This window comes from Ranitomeya imitator, chromosome 2, assembly GCF_032444005.1.
Source record: "Ranitomeya imitator isolate aRanImi1 chromosome 2, aRanImi1.pri, whole genome shotgun sequence".
In the NCBI taxonomy this organism is placed as follows: Eukaryota; Metazoa; Chordata; class Amphibia; order Anura; family Dendrobatidae; genus Ranitomeya; species Ranitomeya imitator.
This window is the reverse complement of record NC_091283.1, coordinates 547,534,790-547,557,366: the sequence shown is the minus strand read 5'-3', so window position 1 is coordinate 547,557,366 and position 22,577 is coordinate 547,534,790. Positions and strand designations below refer to the sequence as shown.

General features: G+C 44.4%; 1 protein-coding gene across 1 annotated transcript; it reads left to right on the top strand.

The window, feature by feature from the left end:
* Positions 1-3,121: 3,121 nt before the first annotated feature.
* Positions 3,122-21,764, top strand: LOC138664912 (interleukin-17D-like). Its single transcript, XM_069751955.1, has 3 exons — positions 3,122-3,268; positions 17,272-17,516; positions 20,816-21,764. Exons 2-3 carry the CDS (start codon positions 17,272-17,274, stop codon positions 21,030-21,032), a joined length of 462 nt encoding a protein of 153 aa, XP_069608056.1. The 5' UTR covers positions 3,122-3,268; the 3' UTR covers positions 21,033-21,764.
* Positions 21,765-22,577: the final 813 nt, after the last annotated feature.

The following is a 22,577-nucleotide window of genomic DNA, read 5'->3' as shown; positions in this document are numbered from 1 at the left end:
GGCAGAGTGCTGGACAGAGATGGGGCAGAGTGCTGGACAGAGATGGGGCAGAGTGCTGGACAGAGATGGGGCAGAGTGCTGGACAGAGATGGGGCAGAGTGCTGGACAGAGATGGGGCAGAGTGCTGGACAGAGATGGGGCAGAGTGCTGGACAGAGATGGGGCAGAATGCTGGACAGAGATGGGGCAGAGTGCTGGACAGAGATGGGGCAGAGTGCTGGACAGAGATGGGGCAGGATTGGACACAGATGGGGCAGAGTGCTGGACACAGATGGGGCAGAGTGCTGGACACAGATGGGGCAGAGTGCTGGACACAGATGGGGCAGAGTGCTGGACACAGATGGGGCAGAGTGCTGGACACAGATGGGGCAGAGTGCTGGACACAGATGGGGCAGAGTGCTGGACACAGATGGGGCAGAGTGCTGGAAACAGATGGGGCAGAGTGCTGGACACAGATGGGGCAGAGTGCTGGAAACAGATGGGGCAGAGTGCTGGACACAGATGGGGCAGAGTGCTGGACACAGATGGGGCAGAGTGCTGGACACAGATGGGGCAGAGTGCTGGACACAGATGGGGCAGAGTACTGGACACAGATGGGGCAGGATTGGAAACAGATGGGGCAGAGTGCTGGACACAGATGGGGCAGAGTGCTGGACACAGATGGGGCAGGATTGGAAACAGATGGGGCAGGTCAGGATTGGAAACAGATGGGGCAGAGTGCTGGACACAGATGGGGCAGAGTGCTGGACACAGATGGGGCAGAGTGCTGGACACAGATGGGGCAGAGTGCTGGACACAGATGGGGCAGAGTGCTGGACACAGATGGGGCAGAGTGCTGGACACAGATGGGGCAGGATTGGAAACAGATGGGGCAGAGTGCTGGACACAGATGGGACAGGATTGGACACAGATGGGGCAGAGTGCTAGACACAGATGGGGCAGGATTGGAAACAGATGGGGCAGAGTGCTGGACACAGATGGGGCAGAGTGCTGGACACAGATGGGGAGGATTAGAAACAGATGGGGCAGAGTGCTGGACACAGATGGAGCAGAGTGCTGGACACAGATGGGGCAGGATTGGACACAGATGGGGCAGAGTGCTCGACACAGATGGGGCAGAGTGCTGGACACAGATGGGGCAGGATTGGACACAGATGGGGCAGAGTGCTGGACACAGATGGGGCAGAGTGCTGGACACAGATGGAGCAGGATTGGAAACAGATGGGGCAGAATGGAGACAGATGGGGCAGGATTGGAGACAGATGGGGCAGGATGGAGACAGATGGGGCAGGATGGAGACAGATGGGGCAGGATGGGGAGATCATATGGGGCAGGATGGGAGGACATATGGCTGACGCCAGGAATGAGACACACGGGGGCTAGGATGGCGAATATTGCCATAGGGGCTAATTAAGGGATATTATTATTGCAGTGACGCATTTATTTTATTTTTTGAGTATACTGTTTTAAATGGGGGGGCGATCCTGTTACTGTGTAGAGTGATACTGTGTTGCCTTCTTCATGTGGTGTAATGTAAAGGCTGGGAAAATTAAGTAATGTGTTCTACAAGCAGAACTCCAGATAACTGTGTTATTTCCTGCAGAGACGAGTCCTGGCTGGATGAAGTGATGGCGGTCTGTGCTGGATGAAAGATGAAGGACTTCACCTAGAGACGTCACTGGTGAGTCAGTGTTACCTATACGCTGACACTATACACTGTATACTATATACAGAGGTCCTGTGTATAATGTCACCAGTGATCACTGTATTACCTATACATTATATACAGAACTCTTGTGTACAATGTCACCGGTGATCACTGTATTACCTCTACACAGACACTGCATACTAAGTACAGATCTCCTGTGTATAATGGCACTGATGGTGATAGTATTGTGGGGTTTTTTTTTATTACTGATCAGTATTGTAGTATTCAGTCATTGGTGGTAATATGCGGTCTGGTCATGGTGTAGCGGTATTTGTTCCTTGTATTTTATATTATTCGATCACTGTGGTGGTAATATGTGGTCTGGTCATAGTGCTGTGGTATTTGTTCCTTGTATGTAGTATTATAGGTCATTTTAAAAATTTAAAAATAAATAAAAATATACCTAAATTGTATTGCATATTTTAACAAATATTTAATAGGTTACAGCAGAGTAGGGCCCGGCCAATAGTGTCTACCGTGTTATGGTGGCGGCCTAAAAAATCTTTTGGCCAAAACAAAAGCTGCCGGCTATATGTGTGATCTGGTGATGGGAACTGTCAATGTGTGATAGGTGAGAAGTGGAGATTTTCCAAGAGAGAGCGGTGAGACTGTGGACAGTTCGAGGGGTGGAGCCTGGAGGCGGGGCTGGGGTGGAGCCTGGGAGTTTCAAGGGGGCCCCGAAAATTTTGCCAGTATGGGGCCCCGAAATTTCTAGTGGCAGCCCTGATGAGTGATATCTACTTTGTTCACTTTAATGCTGTAGATCACCATGGATATCAATACTGATCGTTTCAATAGTCAGGGTCAACGGGGACCTTGGATATTGCCCTTTCAATACCTTAGAACATTAGGAACAATGCAATTGATAAGTTCACTTCCATAGATTATATGGTGGTTTTCTTCAACAACTTAGACAATCAGAAGGCAGGAGCTGGGGGCCAAAACTGAACTTTTTATTCATTACCCACAAGCCTTTAGTTACACCTTTGCTTTTGTCACATTTATGAGGGTTCACAGGCATAAGGGACCCGATCGGCTGACTTTTGACCAGTGATTGCCAAAATGGTCGCAGGGCTCCTGAAAACAACCAACCACTATCCCCCATATATACTGACAGATGCACTGCCTCTATTACATAGCAAAACACAGGGCTCTGTTATATGGGCAGAGTGTCCCTATAATACACCCAGTTGAATAGCAATCTCAGCCATTTGAAGCTCGGGACTTGCCTTTTCTCTCCATAACACTCCTTTCCTTGCAATAGACCATTTTTCTCGTAACACCTAAGGGGAGTGCAAAGTACACGGGCAGGTGTGACAAATCTGGGTGTGTTTTTTACAAGCCATTCACTGCTGGCCTCCATCCAGAAACCTGTTCCTCGTTCAGTTTCAGGTACAACAAAGTGAAGAAAAAAAACAATGGGGAAGTTCAAGCAGTCTGTCCATCATTACTTGTAGGCGGCATTGACGGAAGGTTATAAAGGTAGCCAAGAATTCAGTTTTGCAAACACATCACTTGGTTCTTTCCTATTAAAGGCCACGTCTAAGAAATTACAGCCAAGGTGAGATTCAACAGCGGGGCAGCAGGGATGGCATTTGTCGTTAATTCTGTATAGAACAGAGGTGCAAAGTGTCATAATATATCATTGTGTTGCATTTGATTTGACATAGGACTGCATGTGAACTTACAGAGTATTATCAGTGTGCACAGATCATGCTGGTACCAAGAAGTCAATATGTTCTGTTCTGCTACATTTGCAGAATAAATCTTGCATTCAGTCAAATTTAATTTGCAGAATCTATCTATCTATCTATCTATCTATCTATCTATCTATCTATCTATCTATCTATCTATCCATCAATTTGTGTTCATTGATCTTGAAACTGGGGGTTATGCCCTATTCTCTCCATTGATGACCAAGTATAATGTAAAGATTGATGAGATATTCCTAAAGACTGAATTACCTATCTATCCTAGAATACCTAGCTGTCATATCTGTGGCTCGTAGGCTTCAGGTCCAACCTTTAATGCTCTATTATCATACACCGGTGTACCACAGTCTTACAATGAAAGGGGATCTATGTTGTTGGTGTAATGGATTAACTGGGCAAATTATTGGCAAGACAGAAAATAGCTGTAAGTCTAATATTTCCTCTATAATAATGCACAAATTCTAGTAAGACTGATTTCATTGATGACATTTATAACCTCTCTGGAATATTTTGGGGCTATATAAAAATATAGGAAAGCTATCATGTTTCAATTTTAGTTTTTTCCTGGGGGTCTTAGCGTTTTCCCCAAGAACTGAAATGCTGGAGCTGTCTGGCAGCCACTTATCCTACCTTTACTTCGATAAGATTACCATGTATGCTCAGCCAAGACAAACATACATGTTATTGGGGGTATTGACTGTTTTAGTAGTTGGCAGCACGGTATGGCTGGCAAGGTTCCTCACCCTGCTCTGCAGAGTCTGTCTGTCCAGCAGGCACTGCCAGGAGATAAACCCGACCTCAGGTCTTAGTAAATAACATTGCAGATGATCCTTTCCACCTGACACTTAATGTTCTGTATATCGGTTGTTTGGAGACTATCGCAGCATGCATCTTGCTTGCTCAATCTGCAGGATCATAAATGCAGGATAGGGATGTAAATGGCGGTTTTACAACTCAGCAATTGCTGTAAAAAGTTCAGAGAATGTAAACACATGTTGAGGCACTGTGCAGCGTGGATCTCCATATCTCAGGTGATCCATAACTCCGATCTTTAGTCCTCAACAACCCATGACCCTTCCAATATTGAGCTCTGCTAGACACCCATAAAAAGGATTTCTGAGATAAGTGAACCCACATACAGGTGCCCTTCTGCTCGATACCTCTGCTAGTGTACAGGTGCTCAAGTACAGGTACATTTCATATATTTGTTACTCTTGAGTATGGATTTGTTTCAAACTATGCCAATCACAGGAGCTTGGCATATTCGGCCTTAGGGGATAATTTGGTGCTATCCAGGTGAATCTATATGCCAATGGAAAGAATACTTGTACCCTCTATCTGCCCCTTGGCCCTTGGGCTTTGCCTGTTTTGCTTTCCCCAGGCAGTACTACTGGATTTTCCTACCATTTTTGTTAAAACAAAACCCAATAAACTGCCTGGTACAGCCAGCACCCCTTAAGGCCCTTATAAAAGAATTGAGGCTGCAAGCGCAGTTTCTGGTAGGACCATCTGAACATCTGTGGGTTTGGGTTATCAGTGCCTCCTTGACAGATGATGTCTCAAAGGCAGGGGTCACACTAACGTATATTCTAACTTCCGAGAGAATCAGATCAATTATGGTAATGATGTTCCAATAGTATAGCATTGGTCAGGATAAAGCTTCAGATAGCACTCATCCGATGTATCCGCTCATGTGAGCGAGCCCAAAAAGAATATCCAGAATTATCAATTTCAATTCCCGAAAAACCCCTTTGGTACTAATTAGTGATGAGCAAGTATACTCGTTGCTCGGGTTTTCCCGAGCATTCTCGGATGGTCTCTGAGTATTTATGACTCCTCGGAGATTTAGTTTTCATTGCCTCAGCTGAATAATTTACAGCTACTAGCCAGCTTGATTACATGTAGGGATTCCCTAGCAACCAGGCAACTCCACATGTACTCAGCCTGTCTAGTAGCTGTAAATCATTCAGCTGCTGTGATGAAAACTAAATTTCCGAGCAGTCACAAATACTCGTAGACCACCCGAGCGTGCTCGAGAAAACCCGAGCAACGAGTACACTCGCTCATCACTAGTACTAATCTTATTTTACTTTCATATATATTCTTTGCACTATATGATTAATATACTGCGCGTGTAAGGGACTGCTACACTGAAAGCAAACCTGTAACATGCTGGACTTTCCCATCTGTATTTCGGCACCGCTGTATTGTTAGGTCTACCTTAAACTGAAATATTTTCATCACTCATCTTCTTTGGACGAAATGTCACAATATTTGGAGAATCTGGAAGAGCCGGTTATACTGAATGTGGATTTTTGTCAACTCTAAATTGCTGACAGTTTTACAAGCAACAAGAAAGTTTAGGATGAGCTGTGAAAACACGACCACAAAAAAGCGCATACGATTCAGACCAAAAGATGCGTGAAATGATTGTTGTAGGACAAACAGTAGATGGATACTGAATGCTATTATTAGGGGTGACAGTTGTATTAAGAACACTAAATACTCTAAAATAAATAAAATAACAAAAATACCAGCATCGACTCTTCACTGCTGCTCAGGTCTCAGTGTTTTGGCTGCAGTGGTGACATCACGTTAACAGTTTGCATCACCAGTCAACTGCTGTAATGAGGTAGATGGAATAAACTGCTGAGCTCAGTGACAGGCTGCAGCGGAGCGGTGACATCACGTCAACAGTTCACATCACCATTCAGCTTCTGTAATGAGGTAGATGGAATAAGCCACTGAGCTCAGTGACAGGCTGCAGCGGTGACATCACGTCAACAGTTCGCATCACCACTCAGCTGCTTTAACAAGGTAGATGGATTGAGTCGCTGAGCTCAGTGACAGGCTGCAGTGGTGACAACACGTTAACAGTTCGCATCGCCAGTCAACTGCTGTAATGAGGTAGATGGAATAAACCGCTGAGCTCAGTGACAGGCTGCAGTGGTGGCATCACATCAACAGTTTGCATCACCATTCAGCTTCTGTAATGAGGTAGATGGAATAAGCCACTGAGCTCAGTGACAGGCTGCAGCGCTGACATCATGTCAACAGTTTGCATCACCATTCAGCTTCTGTAATGAGGTAGATGGAATAAGCCACTGAGCTCAGTGACAGGCTGCAGCGGTGACATCATGTCAACAGTTTGCATCACCACTCAGCTGCGTTAACAAGGTAGATGGAATGAGCCGCTGAGCTCAGTGACAGGCTGCAGCGGTGACATCACGTCAACACTTTGTATCACCAGTCAGCTGCTGTAACAAGGTAGATGGAATGAGCCGCTGAGCGTCAAAGTGACATCAATGCTGCAGCCAAAACACCAAGACCCAATAAATGATGAGCTGGACCCGGGGAGCATGAGTATCTGATCTGTTTGTTATTTTATGTACTGCAGAAAGTTTAGGATCCACTTTCCTAAAAGTGGAAACCCCCTTTAAGATGATAAACACATGAGTAAAACCTCAATCAAATTAGCAAACATGCTGGACCGATTGGTGATAGCAGGATAAGCAGTTGCCAGACACTTCTGGCGCCACATATCTTACTTAGATGCAAATCCAATCTGGTTAAGGTACCTACCTGTTACGGAAACTGCTTCCTTTACAGATGGCAGTAAAGCAATAATACGGAGCAAGGTTCATATCCCCATGAGCCTGGTAATAGAATACAGTCGGCTGCTTATCCTGCCCATGTATAGGGTGTCATAAACCAGGCAGGAGGGACGGTCGCTGCGAACCAAAACACCGCACCTCCCTATCCGATTACTTGGCCTTGTAGTAATCCGGACAATCATATTTGGTTTACAAAAGCTACACTTTACAGAACTGTAGGAATATTATATTACCTGTACTAAGGACCAGTTACTTACCAAAAATATGTAAAAGAAAAATTACCATATGTGAATTAATTTATAAATCACTTGCAACTTGCCATAAATATGTAATATTTTACTTGCTGTAAATGCTGCAGTCTCCTGATTGGCATTATTATTCTTTTGTTCCTCTGCTTCTCGATTACTAAACTATAGTCCCCTCTTCCCTGTATATAAATCTAGTATTTTTATCCAACTAGGTGTGTTCCTCAAGAAGATTTTTACAGCAAATAGTTGATGAACACGCCCATTTGGCTAAAACCAGTAGATTTTTATTCAGGAAAAGGGGGTCATATCTCAGGAATAGAGAGGGGCAGTCTAATCTGCAGGCATTATGTTATAGAGCAGGGGGAACTGAGCAGATTAATACATAGTTGTGTGGAAAAGGATTGAGGATAACCTGTTTTTATTAGTGATGAGCGAATATACTTGTTACTCGAGATTTCTCGAGCATGCTCGGGTGACCTCCGAGTATTTTTTTAGTGCTCGGAGATTTAGTTTTTATTGCCGCAGCTGAATGATTTACATGTCTTAGCCAGCATAAGTGCATGTGGGGATTCCCTAGCAACCAGGCAACCCCCACATGTACTTATGCTGGCTAACAGATGTAAATCATTCAGCTGTGGCGATGAAAATTAAATCTCCGAGCACTAAAAAATACTCGGAGGACCCCCGAGCATGCTCGAGAAATCTTAAGTAACGAGTATATTCGCTCAACACTAGTTTTTATTTATTAAAACCTCAGCTCTTTTTGTGATTTGTGGTCCAGTGGGTGGTCCTACCAGTGACTGACAGCTGTATGCACATTTATGCACAGAAAGCTGTCAGCCACTGATAGGACCGCCCACTTGACCCAAAACCCCCAGAAAAAGCAGAGAATTAAATGATGAAAACACAAATTATAATAAATCTTTTCACACATACCTATATATCAATCCGCTCAGCTCCCCCTGCTCTATCCCCAAATGTCAACTAGGAAAGCACAGCTCATTGGCTATTAATATAAGTTTGTTTTCACACTTGGGAACTTTGCCCTATTTTATGGAGAATATAAACCTTGAAATAGAGTATTAAAGGCTTAGCAGGCTTCCCTACAGCTTGGTGTGTAGTCTTGTAATAAATGTCATTTTTACTCCAGATGGGATAATAAATTGTTCTCTTTTTAGGGAGACATAGGGATTTACCATTTCTCAGTTTTTCATTAAATAAAGTAGTTACATAGCAGTTAGTAGTCTGATGCCAAGGGCAAAAGACAGCAGATTAACAGGCTAATATCAAAGTGCTTGATTACCTCATGGCTACATCGAGGGACAGCTTTATTTTGAATTGTGGCCTCCGTGCAGTGACATTGCATGAAACCGCCACAGAATTCTATAGGGGTGCAAAAATCTAATCTCCCCCCACCCGTCAAACTAAAAAAAGAGCAGCTTTCTCTATCAGAATTAGGCTGCCGTCACACTGGCAGTATTTGGTCAGTATTTTACCTCAGTATTTGTAAGCCAAAACCAGGAGCAGGTGATAAATCCAGAAGTGGTGCATATGTTTCTATTATACTTTTCCTCTATTTGTTCCACTCCTGGTTTTGGCTTACACATTCTGAGGTAAAATACTGACCAAATACTGCTAGTGTGACGGCAGCCTTAGGGCGGCCACTCTCTGCTGGCAGCATAACCTATGCTGCCGATGGAGAGTGCAGCCAAAGTGAAACTCATCTCAACTGCTGCACTCTGCATAGGAGGCGACTGAGGCGACAAAGGCAGCACAAGTTTTTACACACTTTTTGTAACTTTAACTAGGGTTGTGGTTAGGACTTTGGGTTAGGGATCAGGTTAGGACTAGGGAAATAACTGGGGTTAAGGTTATGACTAAGGTAAGTGATTGAGTATTCTTTAAGACTAGGGTAAGAAAAATACCAAGATAAAATTAAAAAAAGAATAAGAAATAAAACAATGGATAACCATTTATTTCAAAAATGTTATGTGTAATTTAAGCAAAAAGTATGAAATAACTAAGGGTCAAGGGTCAAGCTATAATTATATAAATATCTTCTTAATTAGAACCTGACACCATGTTTTTCCCATATAAAGTAGGGCCAGCGCCTGTATGTCCTCATATACAGCATACTAGAATGCTGTATATTTGTACCCAAGGTGCTCTGCATCTATATACATAATTGTCTAAGGGGTACTTCCGTCGGTCTGTCTGTCCTTCTGTCATGGTTATTCGTTCGCTGATTGGTCTCGGCAGCTGCCTGTCATGGCTGCCGCGATCAATCAGCGACGGCCACAGTCCGATTAGTCCCTCCCCTACTCCCCTGCACTCACTGCCCAGCGCCCGCTCCGTAATCCCCTCCACTCACCGCTCACACAGGGTTAATGGCAGCGGTAACGGCCCGCAGTGTAACGCACTCCGTTACCGCTGCTATTAACCCTGTGTGTCCCCAACTATTTACTATTGATGCTGCCTATTCGGCATCAATAGTAAAAATATGTCATGTTAAAAATAATAAACAAAAAACCTGCTATACTCACCCTCCGCCGCCTTTCTCGCTCCTCGCCACGCTCCCGGGACCGCTCCATTGCAAGCGGCAGCTTCCGGTCCCGTCCCAGGGCTGATGTGTGACAAGGACCTGCCGTGACGTCACGGTCGTGTGACTGCGACGTCATCATAGGTCCTGCTCACACCAGCCCTGGCACCGCAAGCTGCCGATTGCAATGGAGCGATCCCAGGAGCGTGGCGAGGAGCGAGAAAAGCGGCGGATGGTAATTATAGCAGGACTTCAACGGGCTATAGGTGATATATGTTTATTTTTTTTAAGTCTCTATACTACGTGGCTCTGTGCTGGGCAATATACTACGTGACTGGGCAATATACTACGTGGCTCTGCTATATACTATGTGGCTGGACAATATACTACGTGACTGGGCAATATACTACGTGGCTGGGCAATATACTACGTCACTGGGCAATATACTACATGACTGGGCAATATACTACGTGGCTCTGCTATATACTATGTGGCTGGACAATATACTACGTGGCTGGGCAATATACCGTACTACGTGGGCTGTGCTATATACTATGTGGCTGGGCAATACGTGACTGGGCAATATGCTACTTGGCTGGGCAATATACTACGTGGCTGGGCAATATACTACGTGACTGGGCAATATACTACGTCACTGGGCAATATACTACGTGGCTGGGCAATATACTACATCGCTGGCCAATATACTACGTGGCTGGGCAATATACTACGTGGCTGGGCAATATACTACGTCGCTGGGCAATATACTACGTGACTGGGCAATATACTACGTGGCTGGGCAATATACTACGTGGCTCTGCTATATACTATGTGGCTGGACAATATACTACGTGACTGGGCAATATACCGTACTACGTGGGCTGTGCTATATACTATGTGGCTGGGCAATACGTGACTGGGCAATATGCTACGTGGCTGGGCAATATACTACGTGGCTGGGCAATATACTACGTCACTGGGCAATATACTACGTGGCTGGGCAATATACTACATCGCTGGCCAATATACTACGTGGCTGGGCAATATACTACGTGGCTGGGCAATATACTACGTCGCTGGGCAATATACTACGTGACTGGGCAATATACTACGTGGCTGGGCAATATACTACGTGGCTCTGCTATATACTATGTGGCTGGACAATATACTACGTGACTGGGCAATATACTGTACTACGTGGGCTGTGCTATATACTATGTGGCTGGGCAATACGTGACTGGGCAATATACTACGTGGCTGGGCAATATACTACGTGGCTGGGCAATATACTACATCGCTGGCCAATATACTACGTGGCTGGGCAATATACTACGTGGCTGGGCAATATACTACGTCGCTGGGCAATATACTACGTGACTGGGCAATATACTACGTGGCTGGGCAATATACTACGTGGCTCTTCTATATACTACGTGACTGGGCAATATACTACGTGACTGGGCAATATACTACGTGGCTGGGCAATATACTACTTCACTGGGCAATATACTACGTGACTGGGCAATATACTACGTGGCTCTGCTATATACTATGTGGCTGGACAATATACCGTACTACGTGGGCTGTGCTATATGCTATGTGGCTGGGCAATACGTGACTGGGCAATATACTACGTGGCTGGGCAATATACTACGTGGCTGGGCAATATACTACGTCACTGGGCAATATACTACGTGGCTGGGCAATATACTACGTGGCTGGGCAATAAACTACATTGCTGGCCAATATACTACGTGGCTGGGCAATATACTACGTGGCTGGGCAATATACTACGTCACTGGACAATATACTACGTGGCTGGGCAATATACTGCGTGGCTGGGCAATATACTACGTGGCTGGGCAATATACTACGTCACTGGGCAATATACTACATGACTGGGCAATATACTACGTGGCTGGGCAATATACTACGTGGCTGGGCAATATACTACGTCGCTGGCCAATATACTACATGGCTGGGCAATATACTACATCTCTGGGCAATATACTATGTCGCTGGGCAATATACTACGTGACTGGGCAATATACTACGTGGCTGGGCAATATACTACGTCCCTGGGCAATATACTACGTGGCTGGGCAATATACTACGTGGACATGCGAATTCTAGAATACCCGATGCGTTAGAATTGGGTCACCATCTAGTAACACAGAAAATATATTATACTCACCTATGGTGCGGTCCGGTCCAATGGGCGTCTCTGGTCTTGATGTGGCGCTTCCTCTCTTCTTGCAATTGCCATCATTCTTCTTGCTTTGTGTGGATAACGTGTCCTACGTCATCCACACACCTCTTATTCATGGCTGGGCAATATACTACATCGCTGGGCAATATACTACGTGGCTGGGCAATATACTACGTGGCTGGGCAATATACTACGTCACTGGGCAATATACTACGTGGCTGGGCAATATACTACGCCACTGGGCAATATACTACGTGGCTGGGCAATATACTACGTGGCTGGGCAATATACTACGTCACTGGGCAATATACTATGTGGCTGGGCAATATACTACGTGGCTGGGCAATATACTACGTCACTGGGCAATATACTACGTGACTGGGCAATATGCTACGTGGCTGGGCAATATACTACGTCACTGGGCAATATACTACGTGGCTGGGCAATATACTACGTGGCTGGGCAATAGCAATATACTACGTCGCTGGCCAATATACTACATGGCTGGCCAATATACTACATGGCTGGGCAATATACTACATCGCTGGGCAATATACTACATCGCTGGGCAATATACGTGACTGGGCAATATACTATGTGGCTGGGCAATATACTACGTGGCTCTGCTATATACTATGTGGCTGGACAATATACTACGTGACTGGGCAATATACTACGTGGCTGGGCAATATACTAAGTCACTGGGCAATATACTACGTGACTGGGCAATATACTACGTGGCTCTGCTATATACTATGTGGCTGGACAATATACTATGTGGCTGGGCAATATACCGTACTACGTGGGCTGTACTATATACTATGTGGCTGGGCAATACGTGACTGGGCAATATACTACGTGGCTGGGCAATATACTATGTGGCTGGGCAATATACTATGTCACTGGGCAATATACTACGTGGCTGGGCAATATACTACGTGGCTGGGCAATATACTACGTGGCTGGGCAATATACTACGTGGCTGGGCAATATACTACGTCACTGGGCAATATACTACGTGGCTGGGCAATATACTACGTGGCTGGGCAATATACTACGTCACTGGGCAATATACTACGTGACTGGGCAATATGCTACGTGGCTGGGCAATATACTACGTGGCTGGGCAATAGCAATATACTACGTCGCTGGCCAATATACTACATGGCTGGCCAATATACTACATGGCTGGGCAATATACTACATCGCTGGGCAATATACTACATCGCTGGGCAATATACGTGACTGGGCAATATACTATGTGGCTGGGCAATATACTACGTGGCTCTGCTATATACTATGTGGCTGGACAATATACTACGTGACTGGGCAATATACTACGTGGCTGGGCAATATACTACGTCACTGGGCAATATACTACGTGACTGGGCAATATACTACGTGGCTCTGCTATATACTATGTGGCTGGACAATATACTATGTGGCTGGGCAATATACCGTACTACGTGGGCTGTGCTATATACTATGTGGCTGGGCAATACGTGACTGGGCAATATACTACGTGGCTGGGCAATATACTATGTGGCTGGGCAATATACTATGTCACTGGGCAATATACTACGTGGCTGGGCAATATACTACGTGGCTGGGCAATATACTACATCGCTGGCCAATATACTACGTGGCTGGGCAATATACTACGTGGCTGGGCAATATACTACGTCACTGGACAATATACTACGTGGCTGGGCAATATACTACGTGGCTGGGCAATATACTACATCGCTGGCCAATATACTACGTGGCTGGGCAATATACTACGTGGCTGGGCAATATACTACGTCACTGGACAATATACTACGTGGCTGGGCAATATACTACGTGGCTGGGCAATATACCACGTCACTGGGCAATATACTACGTGGCTCGGCAATATACTACGTGGCTGGGCAATATACTACGTCGCTGGCCAATATACTACATCGCTGGGCAATATACTACGTCACTGGGCAATATACTACGTAACTGGGCAATATACTACGTGGCTGGGCAATATACTACGTCGCTGGGCAATATACTACGTGGCTGGGCAATATACTACGTGGACATGCATATTCTAGAATACCCGATGCGTTAGAATCGGGCCACCATCTAGTAACACAGAAAATAGCTTATATTATACTCACCTATGGTGCGGTCCGGTCCAATGGGCGTCTCTGGTCTTGATGCGGCGCTTCCTCTCTTCTTGCGATTGCCATCATTCTTCTTGCTTTGTGTGGATAACATGTCCTACGTCATCCACACACATCTTATTCGAATGATGTTAGGTGCTAAGTAGTTATGGGCGAGTGTGCTCATTACTCGAGATTTCACGCCCGGGTGTTCTCTGAGTATTTGGCCATGCTCGGAGACTTAGTTTGTGTCGCCACAGCTGCATGATTTGCGGCTGCTATACAGCCTGAATACATGTGGGGATTCCCTAACAAACAGGCAATCCCTGCATGTATTCAGGTTGTCTAACAGCCACAAATCATGCAGATTCGACGACACAAACTAAATCTCAGAGCACGCTGAAATACTCGGAGAACACCTGAGCGTGCTCGGGAAATCTCGAATAACGAGCATACTCACTCATCACTAGTGCTAAACTTTGTGCGCTGATCCGTTCTCCCCCAGCTGCTCTTCCTCCCACCTCACAGCATCCATTCTCAAACAGACACTAATGGAGATCTAACTGCTTCTTACCTATTTACAGAATTATTTTTTACACTTTAGGATCCTGCCATCTGATTTATGATGCCTGGAACACTGTCAGCATGAATCAGACAATGGCCACATTATTATTATACAGCCGAGGACTACACGCCTCGAGTAATCACTTCGAGGCCAGTCTCTTTTGGCTTCTCCCACCCCCTACAATAATCAACCGCTTCTAATATGTGTGTATATAGTGAGACACCTATCAGTCTGGGGTAGTGACGAGGTTAGAAGCAGCACAATCTTGCTTCTGACTAGTTATCCAAGGCACATAGGGGCCAATACTTCAAAGTGTTTCTGCCAGAAAACTGGCGTAAAACAGTTTGAAAAGTTGCAAAGTGAAGTTGCTTAAAAAATGTCCGACTTTGGAGTTTACACACCAGTTTCGGCAACTCTGTTAAAATGGGAGCTGGAGAGTAACAAGGTTACTATGGAGCATGGCTATGCTCACCGAACAATTTAATCCAAATTAGTGGTGTTTCTGACTCCAGAAATGTTACTCCAGACTTTGGAATAACATTTCTGCGAAACCCACTCGACTGATAAGATGCCCTAAATTCATTAAGTGTCGCGTGCCTACTGATGAATTGAGTTCATCTTATTCTTACATGTCCATCATGGCCTAAAACTCAACTCAAGTCTTAATAAATTGGGGCCTTACATCCCAGGCAGCTCTTTTTTTCTGACATGCCGCTGTTTTATAGTAAAGCATACATGGTTCCAATAATGCAGACGGTGTCTGATTCATGTTGGTAGTGGTTTGCGTAGCATGAAAATTCTGTCAGGTTTCCTTTAAAGGGATTGGCCAGCTTAGTAAGTTACAAAAAAAATGGAGACATACTAACTTTACCAGCAAAATGCCACTTCTAGCGTAGGCAAAAAATTGGCTGCAGCGGTCACATTTGTGTCAGAACATCATCACTAAATTAGAAGCTGCACTGGCTGGTAGGGGTCCTGCAAGCATTTGAGCAGGAGCTGCATGAACCAGAAATGTGCGATGATACCGCCTTTTATCATTTTATATCATGCTAAGCAGTTTTCCAAACATTTTGTTTTCTGAACAAAGATTTCAGACACTGAGGAGGTCTCAGAAGAAGAGAGAGCTGCAGGCTGCTGGAAGGTGAATGAGATGACACTTTCTCAATAAGTGCTTGTGGAGCGCCCCCAGACGCAGGGCCGCGGGTTACTAGGTACCGGTCCTCTCTGTCTCGGTGCTGGGGTTGTCACGGTGGCTGGACCTGGTCCGTGACCCTGCTAAGGGACGTCCAATAAAGGTGATGAAAGTTAGTCCAGGGTTCATGATGCCACCTGTGGTATTCGGTCAGGGTGACCAACGCTGCTAAGGGGTCCACTGGGGTGGTGTTAGGGCAGCTAGATGGTATACCTTCCCTCAGGTGAAGTATATCCTCAGGGCTTCCCAGTAGTGTAGGTAGTGATGATGCGAGGCGCGGTTAATAACGAGGACACAGGGTTGCAGTCTCTTTACCTTTTTGCTTAAGGCTTCGGGGTCCGCAATCCAGAGTACAGTTAACAGGGCTGGCTGAGACCGGCTGGTCCGAAGGCACATCCAGAGTTCCCTTTGCAGGTGGAAATCGTTGCCTACCAACTAGCGCCTGTGTGTTGTAGTCCTTCCCTGCTGAACACCACGGGATAGTCCTCACAACTCTCGTATCAGTTCTTTCTCTTTTCCGTCCCCCAAGTTTATCTGGCTAGGACGCACCCGTATGACGGGTAGGCTCGGAGCTATTCTGGGACCCTATAGACGCCCCTCTCCACGTTTGCCCCCTATGTCTGCTTAGGTGATTTAAGGTAGACAGCCAACCTGTAATCAACTGTCCTGCTGCTGTTTGAAGTAATGCATGGAGTCAGTTACTTCCTCGGCGTTCCGGCCACAGGCTACGCGCCTCAGTAGGATGTTGCCGATCTCGGGGCACGACTCCTACTGGTTCTATCTCCTTGTGCTGTGATCTCGTTTCTCACTTCTCCACAATATACTTCGCTTCGTGTCCTTCCTTAGGATGCCGCCGCAAGGTAGTGCAGGCGCGGCTCCGTCACGTTCTGTCCTTTCTGCTAGGTACCTGTCAGGAACCCACCCCTGACAGGTCCTCCCTGGAGCTCTCCCAGGCTGCTTTCTCTCTAACTTCCTATCCAACCCCCAGTTTTACCAGAGTGTGAGGAGTGGTCTAATACATAGTGCCTTTTGCTCCCCCTGGTGGCCGGAGTGTGAAGTGTAATGTGTGACTGTGATACCTGGTCAGGTGAACTCCTTTATTGCAATCAGACATAACATCACTCCCCTTAGTGGCAGAGCGACATTACTGCAGCGACCAGGACTCTGGGGCACTGCACTTGTCCTTAATGACATATAAATATAACGCTAAATATGTTGTAAGTTATGGATCGACCGCTGAAGCAGAACATGTTGAAGGATGCACAATGCAAGATCTAGTCAAGAATTGCATCAATTGATCTATTCACAACAACAGTGAAGGTCTTGATCCTTATCCATCTTTTGCTTATGCAGATGAAGAAGCTGATGCTCGATCTCATTCTGCTCTTATCCTTTATGGTGTGTCAAGGGAAACACACAAGATGCAAGGATCCTTCTGAGGAACATTTAAGGCATAAACTTCATCGACTATGTCCAGATTCTCTTCTTCTGAGTAAGTCAGACCATCTCTCTGAAGCAAAGATGAAGAAATGCCCCACAAGTGTCAACACATCCTCAGAGCTGATCCAAGACAGGAGTATTTCTCCATGGTCCTACAGGTAAGAACTAGCTTTATTGTACCCAAAATAACTTCCAATACATTCATTCAGAATAATGACTTTCACACTTACTAAGCTTCTTACACTTCTATATTTAGCTTGTAATAAGTTAGTCATTACAGCAGGAGTTTGGAGGGACAAATTGGGAGAACAACAGAAGGCCTGTGCTAGGATTAAGATGTGATCATGTATGGAGGAAGCTTACAGATCCTGTAAAGCGGTGATGAAATATTTAAGGGCACAGTGAAAGGTATGGGTGGATGTCCTACATAGAATTTCTCGTCAACTTTGCGTAGGTGGCAGATTTATTTTGAGAAAAGTGTAAAGTCACGAAATAATGGATGAGTAAAAAGGCTTATACATAGCACAAAAGACCTTGTTATAGGGAGTGATCTCCGGAGTGTGCAAAGTTCCAAGAAATAGCTCATGTGACAGCTACAGGACACCTAGAGAATGTGGGCCCATGCCAGATTGTCCTTATAGCCATTTCATTGAGTAGACATGTGGGCGCCATAATGTTTGCAAACATGGAAGTGGTAAAGAAAAGTGGTTCAACCCTCTGAATATTGGTCATTAGTAGTGTTCTCGGGTCAGTCAGCACTCAGCACCTAAAAGGGATCTCATTTGTATCTATGCTATTGACATAGCATAGCATTGACATGCTGTCTATGGTGTTGCCATTAGCAAGTAGCATTGTGCTTCTGCACTATATTATGGACTGGTTTCCTATTGCAGAAGAATTAGTCTGCCTATAAGCAGAGTAACATAGGAATGTGTGAGGAAAAGATTGCGGTCAAATGGGAATTGCGAATACCACTCTGCACTAGTTCTGTAGAAAAGGTCACAGTGAGCAACAGGTAAAACCCCATCACCCCTCACAGGGGGTTATTCATGAATGCTACTACCATAAAATAATACTTTTGATGCAATGCCCAAATAATACCACCATAAAATGCCTTAAAATAGTACTGCCATCTATATCAACATAACACTGTCGTATGTTTCGAATACAATGTCATTTAGTGGTCACATGATAGCACCATAAAATGTCTTAAAGGGAATCTGTCATCAGGTTTTTCCATGTAATCTGAGAGCAGCATAATATATGGCAAGATAGCCTGATTCCTAGAATGTATCACTTACTGGACTGCTTGGTGTGGTTTTAATAGAATCCTGGTTTATCTGTTATAGATCTAGGAGTGCTGTGAACGCTGAGCACTGTATAACCCTGCCCACACCACTGATTGGCAGATTGCTGTGTACATTGTACTTTGCCATTAAACAACTAATCAGTGTTCGGGACAGGGTTAAACAAATTAGCCTGAATTGTCTGCATGTGAGACCTAGTCGGACAGTGATAATCTCTTGCTGATACAACACTGATTGTATTGAAACTACAGCACATAGCCTAGTAAGTGACCTTGGAATCAGGCTCACTTGCCCTATATTATGCTGCTCTCACATGAAATAGCAAAAACCTTCTGAAAGATTCCCGTTAAAGGGAACATGTCATATGAGTCATCCTGTTCAAACCATGGACATTACAAATTAAGAACAGCTCCCTCAATATGAACATGTATGGCATGTACGCTATGGCATTCCAAGGACAATCATAGTTAAGGGACAACCAGGGACAATTGACTAGAAAAATAGGTCCCCATCAGCCTACCACTTTCTGCTTTGCTTGTATGACAGGTTTCTCTCAATAAAAATACAGGGGAATTCTTTCAATCAACAGGGTTAGGAGTAGCTTGTGGGGATATACTATCGTGTCTAGTCTTCGTAGTCACCTAGTCCCTGGCTCTGGTTTCAGCTATTACATTCTCTGATATGTTGCAGTTTTTTCAAATATACAGTACATGCTTATAATGTGGGAGCCGTGGATCAAGCAGCAGGTGTCATATGATATATTCCCTTTAAAGTTAAAGATGGTAAACTATCGGGTTCTTTACGGTACTTTATGGAAGTTGATCATGTTCTTATCAGGATCCAGTCAGCACTGGCGAACTGCCATGGCTGAGCAGGGTGACTCACCCACACTGCGGGAGAGCCCGGGGTCAGATGCCGCAGGGAAAGGTCTAACAGATGGGACCTGAGCAGCGTGGTGAGAGGAGATGCTGAGGATAGCAGAAAGCAGAAGGACCTGCGATCATGTGACCACAGGGGGCGGGGCTTAGCATCCTGCTGCAGGAGATGAGCGCAGGACACTACAGGGACCCTGGAGTAGAGCATAAGGGAACTCAGGTCATACAAACGGGGGTCAGAGAATAGTCAGAACGTAGGCAAGGAGTCATACATGGAGATAGCAGCAAAGTACAGGAGGGACAGGCAGAACTCTTAACGGGGACAGAACCAGATCAGAACCAGACAAACATAAAGTAGCACAGGCCCAAAGCACAGACACAGGCACAACAGGGTCACACACACTCGGCCAAGGGTCAGAGTATAAGCGACAAGGAATGACCCCACAATGAGGCTATAAGCAGCCTCCCAGAATCCCAGAGAGAGGCCGTCCAGATTAACCTCTGAACTACCTAATCCCACAAGCTAAGCAGATCATGACAGTTCTACATTTAGGCTACCCACAGGAATCCAGCTGTTTATTGAGCTCTAGGGAATTGTCCAATTTGCCACCTCTAAAACCAGACTTTTCGTAACTTAAGAGCCTTCCAGGATAAGTAATGCTATGCATTTACAAAGTTACTCGGCATTTCCTATATAGCATTTTTATGTATAGGCTGAGAAAAAAGGCTCAAGCGTAGTCATTTTAATCGAGTTGAATGACATATTGGCATTGTTCATCAAAATACAAAGGTGAATGCAAGTGTAGCCTTGGGTGAAATGTTTCAGCAATATATGCCTACCTCTGAAATAATGTGGCACTTCAGAGGAAAACATAGTTTAAGAGCCGCCGGAGACACTGAACTGAACGGGACACTAGTCGGAAAGGCGGGTCACCGGCGGCTTCTCCCTGTCCTCTCCTTGAATCACAGGTTTCTCCATGCTTGCGCCGATAGGGAGACACCAGAGCAGTGGGCGGTGAGAAGATGTTGGGAACCCAGCTTTTGATTGGTCTCTTGTGTGGCTTGGTACCCAGTGGCTATTAAATTATGTTTTTCTCTGAACCAACGCAGCGTTTTAGAGTTAAACATATATGGCTGAAGTCAAGCAGCCGGTGCCTGATACATCCTGGCCATGAATTGGGTATCACATTCCCTTTAAAATAATGAGAAGTTTTTTTTATTTCTGCTGTATCTACACGAATGCCCACTGATCCAATATTCCATTTTTATTTTTAGGATGAATAAAGATTTGAACCGGTATCCACAGAAGCTTGTTGAGGCTTATTGTTTGTGCAAAGGTTGTGTTACCTCCAAAGAAAGTTCAATGGTCAGTGAACCATTCTACAAAGAAGTTGGAGTCTTATACAAATCTTTAAAATGCAAGAAGTCCCGATACGTCTACAAGCTGCGTTACATAAGGATTGCTCAGTTTTGCATCTGTCGATTCCACTGAACACTTGTGACCAGGACAACCCGTCCACCTTGGTTTCACTTCAAGTTGACATCAATAATTTTAATAGTCTCATAAGTGAATGACATAGTTCAAGTGTTTAATGGATTAACCTTTCCCATACAGCAATAGTTGAACTGCCATAATCTGCAAAACTTTTTTTTTTTAAATCTTGATACTTTTTTTAAAAGAAATCTTGATACGACTAAATTTGACAATCTGTAATGAACCATATAATGAAGGACCAACGGTAAATATTGCATTAAAACACAAGTAACGAGAAGCTTCCAAAAGGGGTACAAGACAAATATAATCCAAAATCACCCTGAATTTGGTTAATCCAGTAAACTTGTAGCTGTTTGGATGTTCTTACAGTCTCTCATGTTTGGATAAGTTGTGTTTTTTTTGTACATTGAGAACGTGAGATGTTTTTTGACATTTTTATGTAATTGTCCATCTGTTATAGAAGACTCGGAATCTTGAGTGACTTTTGTATACTGATACCTGATCATTTGCATTCAGGTTTCTGGAAGGACGTTTATCACGAAATCTTTTCTTCTTCTGTTGGCTAAACATACAGAAGAGTTAAAGAGCGAATGGACAATTGTCGTGTTTGTTTTGTACATGCACAATTGACTGCACTGCTGTATAAAGTTGAGCATGCCCTATGTTTTTATGCTTTTTATGTAGAGTTTATATCTTTTATTAATAAAATAAAGAAGGTCTTTAACCAAATTTATACTTGTGCAAAAGGTTTGAATGTCAAGTGCCTTCAAATTTAGTTTTTAATTGAGACTTGTCCACGATCTCAATTTGCTCAAAGTCTGAAATGAAATGCTTTCTTATCAAAATAGTGTAAAAATTCCGTGCAGAAATCTATTATAGTTATTAAAGCTCTAGTTTAGCCAATGAAATAATAAAATTCAGGTAACTTCCTACCACCACTAGAGGGAGTATACTACAAAATGATATTTTGAGTTCAAAGTATTACAGTATACATTAAAATCCTAAGCTCCCTCTAGTGGTGGCTACAGGCAACCAAAATATTTTAATTTCTTTCTTACTGCATTTTGTAGAGAATTTACTTTTCTGTCAGTCCAGAAAAATGGAGCTGTGACTCCGTATAAAGATAGATTCCAAAATTAATTGGATGGTTTTGGGGTCCTTCCATTATATGCAGTGCACTATTGGGACCCTGAAAAATCAAATATTTCTAGTTAGGTAACCAAAGGGTCTGAATGTGACTTAGGTGCCTTGTAATGTATGTGCAAAATTAGTATTTAGTTTAGGAGCACAAAACTTTACCTTTTCTTGTGAAAACAATTATCCCTACAATGCGAATGAATCGCTTCCAGCTGAGAGGTTCATGCTGCTTTCTGATCTGCCATAACATTCAATGGACAGAAGCTCGCATGTAAGAGAGGTGATTTTGAACCTACATTCTCCAAGAGGTGGGATTTACATCTGTCAAACATTTATGAAATATCTTATGGCTATACAATAAGTGTCAGAGATAAGTATGTCCCTTAAAGTGAATATAACAATTGA

Coding starts and splice junctions, on each gene's coding strand:
- LOC138664912 (XM_069751955.1), top strand. CDS start 17,272: ATGAAGAAGCTGATGCTCGATCTCATTCTGCTCTTATCCTTTATGGTG. Junction 17,517..20,815: donor ATTTCTCCATGGTCCTACAG/GTAAGAACTAGC, acceptor TTTTATTTTTAG/GATGAATAAAGATTTGAACC.